Raw genomic sequence first — 14,782 nt, forward strand, 5'->3', positions numbered from 1 at the left:
AAAAAAAAAGATGACAACAAGATAAAAGAAAAACAGAGCAGATGTCTGTCTGCTAGATGGTTTATGTAAAGTAGATTACAGTGCAGTCTGGATAAAGAACCAGAAACAAAGGATTTTTTTTTTTTATTTACAGCAGTGACTACAAGGACAATTTTACCACACAATGACAACAATAAGGTCATTCCTGTTAGACAATCAGGTATTCCATTGATTAGATATGGTTATAGATATTGTACACATCTCAAGGAGCACCTAGTAAAATAAACAGCAGGCAAAGGTGCAGCTGCAACTACAGGGCAACTTATTCTATTGATTTAAATTTACAAAGCGCCAACATATTATGTAGAGCTGTACAACAGGGGCAAGTAAAAATGACACAGGAGGATAAAGTGGATCTTCCATTCTACGACCTCAGAACAGGGTCACTGGTACAGAGTTACCTACTTACAAATGACATTTGCAGCTGAATTAACCAGGGAAGCCTCAGAGGTATCGGGCTTTAAGCAGGCTAATGAATATGTAAAATTATTATATTCAGCGGAGAATATTTCTCTACTAATTAGAGCTTCAGTGACAAGCTGAGGCTCAGGAGGACCAGGGATCACAATTATAAGCAGAAACAGATCTTATTATTTAGGACATTATCTGCATTGTCTTTGGATATTACATGAATCCAAAGGATACAAATACACAAACACGTCCAGGTGTTAAAGTGGACCTTTCATCAAATTGCAAGCTCTGCTTATGCTTCAGAGCTCCACTACAGAAAAAAAATATATCTGGAGATAAGTGAAAAGTATAATCACCTCATTCATGGATTTTTTTAGGTGAGGGTGACACCAGAGGCTTTCCGGCAAGATCCTGGGAGAGGTGAAGTTCTCAAATCTCATGAGAATAAACTTCAGGATTCCCAGCTTTGCAATGGAATTAAATCTTGAACCACTGAACATTTATCAGCATGTTTACATGCAGAGGAGACCATTATACAAAACCACCTTCCATATTAATGCAAAATCCACCTTACAATTGCAGACTTTTTACTGCTTTGTTTACTACAACCAGAAGTTAGTGGCATCCAGATTATGTCACGAGATCAGCAACCTACACTATACAGTCTTGGGACCATAATCCACTATAAGAACATTTTAATAAAGCAAACATGTCATTAAAACTCACATTTGACATGAATCAGAAAAGCACATGCCAGCAGACAAAGATTTATTAGTCTATGGCCACCATCACCCTTGTGAGTGTTCTCCCCAGCCCCTTTTAGCCGGGCGCACCACCCAGCACTTTCCAGTGACCACCCAGCTAGTTTTGGGTAGTTGGGTGAAAAGTTGAAAAGTTGGGTCACAATACAGGGGCTGTCACCCGCCTACAATTTCTTACCACCCGGCTTGAAAAAATTGAACACTGCACAGTATTGAAGAATTCAAGTGTTATCTGTTTTTACATCAGACAGACCATGCCTGGATGACTTGCAGTGAGAGTAAAGGAACCACAAAGCTACAGCCAGGAAGGGGAAATATGTACATTAAAAAGGCAAATGGTACGGGTCACCACAAACAAATTAAAGATAGGGAAACATACCACAAACTAATAAAGTAACAATCTATTTGTTAGATAATCAGTTCCCTTACAAAGTCATTGTAGCCCTTACTTCGGTGTAAAGCACATTTAAGGTATCCCAATAATCCCAGATCATCAATAACACATGACAGGGGTGCTGGCTATAGCACAATGCAATAAAACAATGCAAACATTAAACAATTTCCTTTTGATCCACCATGAATTATATAGCAGGGGAGGTTTATATGCCTAGACACAAGCGGAGTGGATTGTTTAGGTGAAGCTTCTTTTAGTTTTGGAAGATTTATTACAGAATGCTCAGATTTTGACGCTGTATGGCCAGCAATGATTTAATCATCGACTGTCAAGCTGTCAAACCAAGAAAGGCAAAAATAACCCAGAGCATATCTGCAAAACCGGAAAGTATGCCTGCAAATCAGATGATACAGCCAAGAACCTCATGGGCAAACCTGACAACTATTTAAAGTGCCATTTATCATTTGTTTCCTAACAATCTCCTGACTTCCCATGTGATTGTTATAAAACTACTCAGAACCTACAAACCCTTATTCCAACCGGACGAGTTTATTATATTACATTTATAGCACGCAATCACTTTTACTGCGGGAATAACATGGAATTTCTAAGTAAGTCCAGTGGACATATCAATACTGGAATAAAAAACTGCAACGTGTATTGCAGAGAAAGCGTTCAGACAAAAGACAAAACTGCAGCTTTGGTGTCTGTACAGAACATCCAAACCCGGCTGATACTTTGCAAGTCCCCAAGTTAGACGGAGGGTGAAGGGGTACGCACCTTGTGCTTTGAGCACTCACGCACTGGAAAATCTTTGACATCAGAGCACAAAGGAACCGAGACACATCAGACAATACAGCTGTAGAAGCCAGGTCAGCATCTCTGTGCATTCCTCGCAAAGTTCAGCATATTGCTAGTCCACTGCAGCAGTGGTACAGATGCTTTGGTTGTCCCCGAGTCCTTCTGATCCCTTCGGCGGCTATTCTGGAGTCACCACCTCCCAGAGACGAATACAAATCATTTTCACACAACCGGTGATTCAGACGCGCATAGTGATCGAGCTGACGTCTCCAGCCACACCACCCCGTTAGTGTTGCTTTGTGAAAGCAGTCCTACCAGATGCCTGCTATTGGATGTCCCACGGTGACGGGCAGAATACAGATGGGAGGGGCTGGTGGATGTTTCCAAGCTATTCCCTGGCTAACAAGATTTTCTCGTAGAACTCGTCAGATCGGCAAACGCGGCTGCTGCAAATTACTCGAAAGAATGACTTTAATCTGTGTCATTCAGGAAGGCTGGTGCATTCATGAGGAAGTGCATGCTGCAAGCTCATGTGTATGCACCACCTTGTGCTATAAAACACAGGTAGAATGTCTGACACAGGTAAACCTGAATGTGAACCCGGGGGGAGAGGAATGTGCAAGGAAAATCAAGCTGTAAAATCCTCCATTGTTAAAAACATGACTGCTGTCCCAGCATGAATAGAGCTGGGGAAGTAACCCTTAGAACAAGGGGAAGATTAGGAGGTATTCAATTATACTTGGAAACATTCCAACTATTGAAATTGTTACAATAAAACAGATTAGCATCCTGGATCAGTGGTTGGCCTTTGCAGCGCTGGGTCTCAGGTTCAAACCTCAGCATAGAGTTTGCAGGTTCTCCCATGTTTGTGTGGCTCCACATTCCAAAAACATGCAGTTAGGTTAATTGGCTTCATCTCAAAACTGACCTTAGACTGTGGTAATGACATATGACTATGGTAGGGACATTAGATTGTGAGCTCCTTTGAGGGACAGCTAGTCACATGACTATGGACTTTGTACAGCGCCGCATAATATGGCAGCACTATATACTGTGTAATAATAATAATTAGGAGTTACAACCAATTAGAGATTTTTACCATTGCCTGTGCACCCATTACTCTCCATGGGGGATCTCCTATTGTTCAATTAACAGAAAATGAGGGGAAACAAACCCAATCTGGACAAAGATTAAAATATTAAAATACCAAAAATGTCTCATTAGAGGGGATAACGTTCGATCTTGTTCTGATTTTACTTTCCTCATTTTTTTACATTAGAATACCAGAGAGGGGTTAGACCCTTGGTCAGTTTTATAATGCAGTCTGTGTACTCATTTGGGAGATGAACCCCTTTTATTTGTAATGGAGATTGACATCACCAAAAAACAAAGTGAAGGAATGTTCAATAGTATGGAGGGGTAAGGGGCAACTTTCCAATGAGGAGGTTTGTCCTAGAAAGGAATTTCCCTCACTTTAGGAGATTTCTTCTGACGTTCTATTGTGTTTGTGGCAGGAAGCGAACAGAAATATGTCCAATGGTACAAAGAGCGCAAATAAAATAGCAATTGTGCTATCCTTGACACAAAACAAAGAAAAGTTTTGGCTCTACATATATTTTATTATTTAAAAATACATCTGTTCTTACAGTTTTCTTAGTTTCTTGCAAAAATACACAAATAACTTTTGATCCTGACAGTAAAATCCCCCTTCCTGTAAAGCTTAAGTGCTTCAAAATCAGGTAAGCTTATCAGCATTGTCTGCAGATTCACAACCCGGTATCTTGTGAATAATCACCTGATCACCACTGGTCCTGTCCATTGGCTTTGCATCTGAAACCACCCACCCATGAGCTGCAGTGTCTGGGAGGGGGAGCGTGTGAGACAAATGGAGACGGATTTGGTTAATTCATAAAGGCAATGAAGATGTTTGTTTAGTGTTGGAAGTTTGTGGATTACATAAGAAATGGATATGAAACTAGTTCAGACGGTAAAGTAGCCATTAGACGTACTGGGTGAAGGTATTTGCCCCCATTTTCTTTTTATATAATTCTTCTAAATTTTCAGCTAGGACTTTGAGATAGAGCATGCAGGGAATTCCTTCCAATGCACAAAACAAACAAATAGGAATAATTTTACCTCTTCATTACCTATTGCGAAGCAAAGAATATGTTTTTGCTATACTATACTACAGACAAAGCAAAATCGTCTCAAAGAGATCAATATAGAAACACTTTTCCCTGGATCAGTAATTCATCTCACTTGGAGATTCCCCATTGCAAACTTATTTATGGGAAATTTAATCAGCATTGTCCATTCTGCTCAATGAGCAGGGAGAGGGCCCAGGGAGAAATAAGAAATAGACTGATATTTCTGACTAGCAGTGGCGAGCATATTGTTATTATACAGAGGAAGGTACAAATCCTTTGTCAGATTATACTGCAAACATGAATGTTAAAAAAACACTAATTTTACAGAGAAGGCTTACAACTGTCACCTTTACCCTTGTTCTTTCTATATCAGGAGTGTCAAACTCAGGCCCGCGGGACAAATCTGGCCCGCACTGTAAATATATTTGGCCCACAAGAAAATACTAAATGTCTACTAGAGCTGGCCGGTCAGCAGCCAGTGCATGCACCGCTAATATTACAAATCCCAGTATGTTCTGCTGGCGCATAAATCAGAACCCACAAGCGTCCCCTATTATTGACATTCGTTAGCGACCTTCCTAAAATTGCAGATCATTTTTCAATAAATATCAAGGTTGTCTCATGCCTTTGTCCAAATTTTTCCTTTTGTCCCACTGTGTATTTGAGTTTGACACCCCTGCTCTATATGATCCATAAAGAGAAAGTAAAGATATGCAAGACGATCAGATGAACTATAAGCCCTCTCCCAACCCCAGTTCACATTTTCTAAAAGTCTATCAGAGCTACTGCAAAACAGAGCAATGGTCAAATCTGCCGATCAGCATCACACTTCCTCTTTCCATGACTTATGAATAGGATCGCTTGAGTTTCAGCACAAAAGGTGGATTTACACCATGAAAATGAGAAATCACGAAGGTGTCCACCAATTTTATGGTGCCGATCTCTATTACCCCAACTCCGCACTCCAATAAGGAGCCTATACACAACCGGATTACAGTGAAACTGCAACTCATAAGTACGACAACCAAATGTGAGGAGCCACATATGCATTTTCATTTTTATAATAAACACAAAAGATGTATTTATTTTTCAGTTTGATTTTTACATTCACGCAAAGAGAAAAGCTTAGATGTAGCTTGGTTCTCTCGCAGAAGTGCAAATGGTACCGCCGCACACGTCACAGACCAACAATGGTGTCAAGATCATATCCTACGATTGCTTCTCCATCAGTATGCAACAAAAATGTGTTACAAACAGTGGACCAGAAACAGATATGGACGGCAGCAACAACAAAGCATTCCACAGGCTTACTAACAAATACACAAATATTCTGCATGATAACAATAACAACCAGTACCAAGGTATGCAACTAAGGGTGCCATGTGCATTTAAAAGTGATAAGACAATTGCAAATACTCATGCAGGGCAATGTATGCTTGGCAAGCATATAACATTATGCAAAGTCCAGCTGTAATTTTAAAGTAAATCATTTTTATTACACAGGCTTGAGTTAGTTTAGCACATTCGCATACCACCGTGCCACCGACATTCACCTACTTTCGAAGAACAAAGCCATTTTGCTAAAAGGCCTACCCGTCTTCTGTCTCTTAAAACCCTCACCACTCACCCACCACTGCCTATCTCCCCTCTTTTTGTGTGCCACTTCCCCACCTCTTAAGCTGGGTACACACGTGCAATAATTGTCATTGGAAAGGATCTTTCACAATCCTTTCCAATGACTAGGGACTGCATGATGCATGAACGAGCGCTGTACATACAGCACCGTTCTGCTCTATGGAGAGGGGAGAACGACGGAGCGGCACCCTGCTGTGCGCTCTCCCTCCACCCCCCATTGCGATCGTTCACCGTACATGGATCCGCCAAGACGGTCGTTCGGACAATGGGCGCTGTACACACGCCAGATTCTCGTTCGATATCGGCCCTGGGCCGATTATCAGACGAGAAGCATTGGACGCGTGTACGTAGCTTTAGAGTGTTGGCTCTTCGGGACAGAGTCCTCTCCTCCTCCTGTATGTCTGTCTGTCATTTGCAACACCTATTTAATGTACAGCGCTTATAAATACTGTTTATTATTAATAATAAAGAAAAGGTGGCATCTTAGATGAAGAGATTACCCCAATATACCCTCTTTCCTAATGCAATAATTGGCATTTTTTTTTTTTTTAAGTGTACCAAAAGTACATATTCTATGCAAGCTGAGAGTGCAGGACCTGAGAAGTACAACGTGGAAAAAAAAAAAAAAAACTTTCCAAATCCAATAGCTTTAAAACGGGGAAGTAATATGCTCAGCAGCACCATTAAAATATCACTACTTTATGCTTGTTCATCATATTGATCGCCATTTTCCTTCTGACCTATCACTCTAACATTTTCCCATTTGCACATCTTAAAAAACTGAGCACAGATTAAGCAAAGTACAACTGATTTTTCATATTGAGAATGCCTAAACAGTAAACTTAATAACATATAGATGATACAGCTGCAAAAAGGCAAAGAAAAGGAAGGACAGATACATTAGATACAGATGTTCATTAGAAACAATATTTACAATGTTGTCAACATCTTTGTTTTGTACTTCTGACACTTTGAAGTTTAACTCCAGGCATGCAAGCAAGCGTAAGTAAGGACCCGTGTCCACAAGCTTGGGGCGTCTATGCCATCAGTGTGCAATGCTTCTTAGATCAATCAGAATTAATTTAAATAAGAAGTATCCTGCCGTAAAACAGGGAAGATCCACAGCTAAAGCATTGCAATACCGTGGTTTTAAATGGGGGTTTAGGATGTTTTTTTCTTGCCAGAGGTTAATGTGATCTTCCAGATAGACTCTCAGCACCAGATACAAGTTATCAAATGGATGCGTTCAGGCAAAGAAAGTCAGTTTGTTCCACATGTGTTCAGATTTGGCCCTTTGATATATATTTAAGTACCAGCAGCTGCAAACAAGCATGTGTTTGCCTATTGGCAGCTTAGGAGCCGGCAGGTAAATGTATAACTAATAAACCAGAACCCTACAGCAGACTTTTTGTTCTTTGTGCTGCATAATGAATGAGAGTTGGAATATATTTGTCTTGTATTTTACTGTGTCCCCAATGAGTAAATTACTTCTTATTTCCTGTAATAGTTGGCTCCAGCCACATCAACAGAGGAAAAATCTTTCATAGACTTATTTGGCTAGACTTCCGCATTCACGTATTTCTCTTCTATTGTTTAGGAGTGTAAATATTAGCAATCCATCAATATACAGTATAAAAATCTAAATGCCACAGCTGAGCAAATTCAAGAGGCCTATAGAAAAGTCTGATTACCCAGCTGCAGCATATTTCTGTATATGTGATTACCTGGCCTAAAGATGACCCCTGCTGTAAAAAAAACTGTGCAGGAAAAAAGCAAGCGAGGGGTAAATGACCGGTCACTAGTATTGCCTGGGGGTAATAATTTTTCTGTGCCTGGAATACTAAAGCTTTATTAAAGACTACAGAAGATAAACTATCATGGGAAAACCTGCATCCAGTAAACCTGGAATGGATTTATTAAAATATTTTGCCAATGTGTCTCGCAAACTAGCAACTCATATTCTAGTTGAAGCGCAAACACTGATCCCCTCCAGATGGAAGGCGACTACGCCTCCTTCCATGGAAGATCTTTATGCGCGGATCCAAGAGATTCGCCTAATGGAGTACCTTACGGCGGTCCTTAGAAACACCGTGGATAAATTTGAAATGGTTTGGGAGGCTTGGGATCATTATTATGCTAATTTGCCCGGCTGACCCACCTGGTGCTTCTTTTGTTTCCTAATGTCACAATACCTTTTCTTTGTACCGTCCACCTCCACTTCCTAAAATGTTTAGATTATGTGCTATATCTGGAAAATAGTTATTGTATCTTTGAATTTCAGATGTGTTTTGTTCTGGTTTAAGATTGGTATACCCCTTTTGTGTACTTCCTTTTTCCTTTCTGAACCCTATTTAAAAATTTTCAATGAAAATACAATTTCAAAAAAAAAAAAAATTTTTTGCCATCAGTTGATAAATGTTTTCAATCTTGAACCAGATGCAATCTGGGTTTGGCGGATCACCCAGGTTCGCCCATGATAGATTTTCCTAAGACTTGGAGAACTTTAATAAATGAGACCCAATGGCCCTGATTTATTAGACCCTCTACAAAACTGGAGAAGATGCACTTTCATCAAGTAAACCTGGGTGATCCAGCAAACCTGGGATGGAGCTTATCCAGGATTGAAAACATTTGGTAACAAAAAGCAAATGACGTTTCAGAAATCCATTCCAGATTTTCTGGATCACCCAGCTTTACTGATGAAAGTATCCTCTCCAGCCTTGGAGAGCGTTAATAAATCAGTGCCAACGTGTCTTTGTGTCCTGACAGCCCTCTTGGTAAAGAAGCAGGACTTTGCTACTATTTGGGAAAGATAGTAATCAGATGAGATGATTGGTGGGCTAGTAATCAAAAAGCAGCTGGAGAGGTGGAGGAGGAAAAATCCCAAAAAGTATTAGGTAGAAGCTGAGGAGATCCTTGCTTTGCTGGTCTTTAGGTACCGCTTCCTCTCCAGTAAAGAGAACAGTGAACCGTAAAATAAATCACCAAATCTCTCTTTAAATCTTGTTAAGACTGGCAGTGCAGGAAAGTAGAAAAAAGGCTTTAAAAAAGCAAAGTAAAAGTATGAGTTTAACCATATTGGAGAACTATGCAAAATGCCACTCTATCATATCATGAGCATTCTTTTAGCATCCATCATATTTCCAGGGTGCAATTTTTTTTCTTTATTTTACACCATGGGGACAGTTTCCACTTGGACGTCCGCAATATCAAAAACCTAGAAAATGGAGCTCAGCTTTGTAGGGTATAAAAAATTAGGTTCAAGTTACAAAGAGCAGAACAGTTAAAGGAACCACATCATGTTCAGCAAGCCTCTATTATTTTAATACTTTTGCCACAGTTACCGTTATTATCATACAAAGGTTACATAGATACCTCCATTTTTTAATTTGCTATGGTGTATAGGTCGCTTTAACTACAGCCCTACTTTATGGCATTACAAAAAAACAGAATTGCTAACACGAGGGTTTAATGTAACACATACCTATGAAGAAGCTGCATCCAGCACGGATATTCTTGGAAATCCATATTGATCACAGCTCAAGAAGCAGGAATTTACAGTATAGGTTACACATTACAGCGAACGTAGCATAAAGAAACCCGTCTGTATTTTATTCTTCTATTTCTCCTTCAATACAGTGACAACCAGCACATATTTATTGTACAAACCTATTAAATGTCAAAAAGAGCAAAAATCATGATTCCCTAAATACCATTAATATCAATAGAAAAGAACTCTCATCTGCACAGAAAGTGAGATAATAAATTACCCCAACTTTGCTGTGCATGATAATATATTATGGTCACAATTTCACAACTGAACGGAAAGTCTGCTCCTTGTAAAAAGTCTGCTCATACAATACCCTACATTTTATATATATTTTATTGTGATGATTGTTCAATCGTAAACGTTAGGAAAAGGAAATGCCAGATATATACCTTTCACACATTCCATACCTTGCTTTTCTATGATCCCCAGGATGTACAAATAATGCAAATACCTAAGCCATAGATCACACACATAGGGGCATGTCATAATTTACCAAAGCTATATATATATATATATATATATATATATATATATATATATATACATATACACAATGTTATTGTACAAAAGTTACAAATTGTACACATTTTTGACGCATTTCACAGAAAACAAATCACACAACTTATGAGACCTAAAGCATAATAATACATTTTACAAATAATTACAATTTTTTCAAACAAAAGATTCCACTAACAAAAATGTTTTAATAAAAATTACTGCAGCGAAACAACCTTAAAGAATGGCTTTAAACCCAACTAGGTACACCTTACCGCAACAACTTTCTTCTTGTGTAAATACCTAAGCCACCTACATCCCACTATGGATGGCTCAGCTATACAGATTGGGACTTGGACCCAGATTTGTATGTGCATATACCTGGCAATACTAGTTTATGCAGATTTTATAACTTCTCTCTTCCACATAAACAAGCCTATACCTTGTGGTCAATGGCAAACATCGGAAACACAGTGGAAATGCACAGATGTTAAAGGTTTCACCAGCCAAAATACCATGTCACTTTACTACTTTCTGGATCACCTTCCTTTGAATTAGATAGAAGTGACAATGTTGATTAAACATCCAGAGAGCAGGCTAAAGGCAAAGACACACTGCTGAAGCAAAAAATAAGCTGTGTCACTGTCTGTGGAGCATGACAAAAATCTGTAAATTAAAAAACTGATTGAACAGAATTACAAGTGATACAGGAACAGAATATTGCCAAAGTTTCTGGGTTTCCAGTGAAGAGAACTGTAATTGCTACATCATAAAATGCCAATTAAAATATTTGTATGTTTCAACATTGCTCCATAATTTGACTAGTTTGGTGAAAAAGAATTCAAGCACTCTGCACAGAGTTCTGACTTTGATCCTACTGAACACATTTGGCACAAATTGAAACACCAACTGTTAGCCAGGTCATTGTCCAAACTCCGTACCTGTCCGCACCAATGCACATTAGGCTGAAAAGGCATAAATTCCTAGAGACACAATCCAAAATCTTATGGAAAGCCCTCCCAATGAAGTAGAGACTGTTCTAGCTGCAAAAGAAAGTGCCCAACTCAAAATTATTGCCCCATAGTTTTAAAATGGGGTGTTCAACATCCTATACAGTTATCTCTCCAGTCCCTTTTAGCTGTGTGCACCACCCAGAAACTTTCATTAACCACCCGATTGTTTCGGAGAAGTTGATTCACAATAAAAGGGACCATTATCAGGCTATAGCTTCTTCCCATCCAGCTTAAAAAAACTTGCTGGGGGGACTACTGCTATGCACCTGATGGCCAGGTGTGTACACAAACTTTTGACCACAAAGTAAAGTGTTCAACCCGGGTGGGAAGAAGCTGTAGGTGGGTGGCAGCCCCTGTATTGTCACCGAACTCTTCAGTAACCGCTTAGAAACAGTTGGGTGGTTACTGAAAAGTGTCGGGTGCTGCGCCCAGCTAAAAGGGGCTGGGGAGAACCGTGAAGTATGCATTAACATTGAATGACTGCATATCTGTTTGCCTGGATCTCTGCCCAAACTTGTAATAGGTTAGAGCGATCTGACATTTTAGTGACACGGCCTAGGACAAAAAAAAATTCCACAGAAATGGAATGACGTCAACACATAAGCAGAGTTAAATATTAACAATAGGAATAGTTAATGAAAGTCATACAAATTGATAGGTAATCTTATCACAACCACCCACTTAAAAGACTCAGGAGGAAATAAGCACAATAGAAATGAAAGGTATTTTTGGTTACACCTACCTTGAGTGCTTGTAAAGTTTACGTGGTCTGTTACACAATTTCCGATCCCAGTTCTCTGGATCACTGGAGTTACTGTCATATGGATGAGAACGTCCGGCCATGCCACTCCTAGCTTCCTCACATTACTTCTCCACAAGCACGCATGACCTATATAACACAGGAATATTGATTGGAATACAAAGGGGCCATGCAAAATAAAGGAAAGCACATTGCTAATAATCAGACTGCTACCCTGGCTCAAACAGGACCCAACTATTACCATTGTGCTGGACAAGTTACATTTTGGTAAGCAGTGTAGAAGACACTGGATAAAACATCAAAAGGGTCAATGGACCCCACAACGTAATATCTACACCTTTAAAAGACAGGGAATAAACATTCTGATGGCTTCTACCGGCAAGCTTTGTGTTCTTGAAGTCAACCTGCCCCTAACCTGTATAAATAATTCACATACTTACCTTTCAAGCTGTTAAGTCTTTGCTTCAGGTTCTGTAGCTAATCTGCCCTTCAGGGTATGTTTGAGAGATTCCCTCATAGTTCCTCCCATTGACACTGGGTGCTGTAGTTCTTCCTGCTCGTTCATACATACCATGTATTTCAAGGATGTTGGGGTTACAACGGTTGCCCGGTATGCAGTGCTCAACCCAGAAATTTTTTAAAACTGGGTGGGAGGAAATTGTAAGTGGGTGGCAGCCCAGTATTGTGGCCCAACTCTTCAGTAACCACCCAAAAAAAATTGGGTGTTTGCTGAAAAGTGCCGAGTGGTGCGCCCGGCTAAAAGGGCCTGGGGAGAACACTGCCAGTATGGGAACACTACCTGAAGCACGTGCATGTTTGTTTTTTTTTAATTTTCACAGTAGTGCCAAGGACTATCAACTGGAGGTTCATGTATAGCAGTTGCACACCGATTTCCAAGCAGTTACCTCTCAGATCGAGGTTTATTCACCCTCTATCCCAATATGTTGCATTAAAATACAGAATATTGCATGTGCAATGGTCCTAATGAGTCATTATAATATATGAATATATTATAAAGTCATATAATATCAGTGTTCTCCTCAGACACTTTTAGCTAGGTGCAACACCCGGCACTTTTCTTTAGCCACCCGGCTGTTTTAGGGTGCTTACTGAAGAGTTGGGCCACAATACAAGGTCTGCAACTTCTTCACACAGCTTACAAAAAGTTCTGGGTTCTACTATATTAAATTTACACAGCAGTGCACCTTGCCTTTAGGGACATCTAGATCCAAATCTACCCCCTCCCAGCCTGTTCAAGGCATTAAAGCAGGGGGATACAGACAAATTTAGGAACTTGCACCTTATGCATTTAAAAGAAAAATTAATCATACATTTATATGTTTTTACTTCTACTTTCCCGATTGCTCATCTTGCATTTTAATAATCCCATCTTTAAATCTGTCATTGTGTCAAGGAATGGAATTATAGTAAAAGTAATAGAATCCTTCTGCCCTGTAAACACCATCGGCTTACCCTGACGTACAACGAGACTCCCCAGCTGAATGTAAACTGCCAAAGCAAGAGACAACCCTGAGTGACAAAAGCAAACATACCATTCATGAAATAAAAGCCGATCAGTTCCATGAAGAAGTCAGCATAGTGCTATACCACAGCCTATGTGCCCAGAGTCAGTTACCTTCTTAGAATACAGGATACTTTACAACATGTTCCTAGAAAAACATGTTTACAAACTTGAATGAATAGCGATCTTTGCTCTGTGCAGCAAGGGAGGGCTAAAGAACTGTTCAGCCAAGCACAAAAATATCCAAACTGACCGCATATCAACAAAACAAAACCAAGCTCGGGTAGGCGTACACAGAAGGCATTTCTGGCAAGTAACTACTCTTAGGAAGAGGAACTAAACTGTGAAAACAAGGAGGAGGGTCAAATGAGTTTTCACTAATTTTTTTGTTTTTCCCTATTAGTCTCTTACCAGGCCTTGTTCTACAAATCTCTGCAGCGGGAGACCTTTTGCTTTGCCTCCTCATGTCAGAGCCTTCAGCACAAAAAACTATGATCTGTTCCAGAACATGAAATGTTCCATTTTAACATGCAAATACTTTTTGCTCAACCCGACCTAACTCATAGATAGATATATACTTACCTTGATTCTATGTTAATGTTGTTTGTTTACATCCTAAGTTGCAAGACTTTACTATATCAGCCATGCCTGCACAGAAGCATCCAAAAGTTGTTTAAATAATCATCATTGTATAGTTTATGCAGCAGCATGACTTTTTGCAGCAAGAATCTCCAGTACATTTATTACCAGAGGGGAAGAAACTATGGAGGGCCCATGGGACAAAGGCAGTGCTCAACCCAGAAATTTTTGTAAGCTGGGTGGGAAGAAATTCTAGGTGGGTGGAAGCCTCTGAATTGTGACCCAACTTATCAGTAACCACCCAAAAACAGCCGGGTGGTTGCCGAAAAGTGCCGGGTGGTGCGCCCAGCTAAAAGGGGCCGGGGAGAACACTGAAAGGTTTTCTCTAAATCAGTAGGGGATGGAGGTACACTCACACCCCATTCACTATGTTTAGTGTTGGGATTTTACTTATAAATTACATTTTGGTGGGTTGTGAGGCAGAGTTTCTTCTAAGTGAAGCAGATATTGATTGAAGAAAAAATAGTGGATTAACTATAGACAAAAAAAAAATTGAATTTAGGGAAGGATTCTTAAGCTGCGTACACACTTCCAATTTTTATCGTTGGAAATGAACGACGAACGAACGACGAACGATCGATTGGTCAAAAATCGTTCGTAAAAAAAGTAACCAAC

The 14,782-nt window shown here is 39.8% G+C and overlaps 1 protein-coding gene across 2 annotated transcripts in view; it reads right to left on the bottom strand.

Moving 5' to 3' along the window:
* BTBD10 (BTB domain containing 10) overlaps positions 1-13,750 on the bottom strand; it is a 33,737-nt gene extending 19,987 nt beyond the window's left edge. The window contains exons 1-2 of one of the 2 annotated variants that reach the window (XM_072422301.1): positions 13,560-13,750; positions 11,989-12,135 (exon numbers count right to left, since the gene is read on the bottom strand). In XM_072422301.1, coding sequence (XP_072278402.1) covers positions 11,989-12,089 — 101 coding nt within the window. In that variant the 5' untranslated portion in view covers positions 12,090-12,135; positions 13,560-13,750. Of the gene's footprint in view, positions 1-2,385; positions 2,729-11,988; positions 12,136-13,559 lie in introns of those variants that run through there. The other variant, XM_072422300.1, reaches the window with a different exon arrangement.
* Positions 13,751-14,782: the final 1,032 nt, after the last annotated feature.

Source organism: Pyxicephalus adspersus, chromosome 9, assembly GCF_032062135.1.
Source record: "Pyxicephalus adspersus chromosome 9, UCB_Pads_2.0, whole genome shotgun sequence".
In the NCBI taxonomy this organism is placed as follows: domain Eukaryota; kingdom Metazoa; phylum Chordata; class Amphibia; order Anura; family Pyxicephalidae; genus Pyxicephalus; species Pyxicephalus adspersus.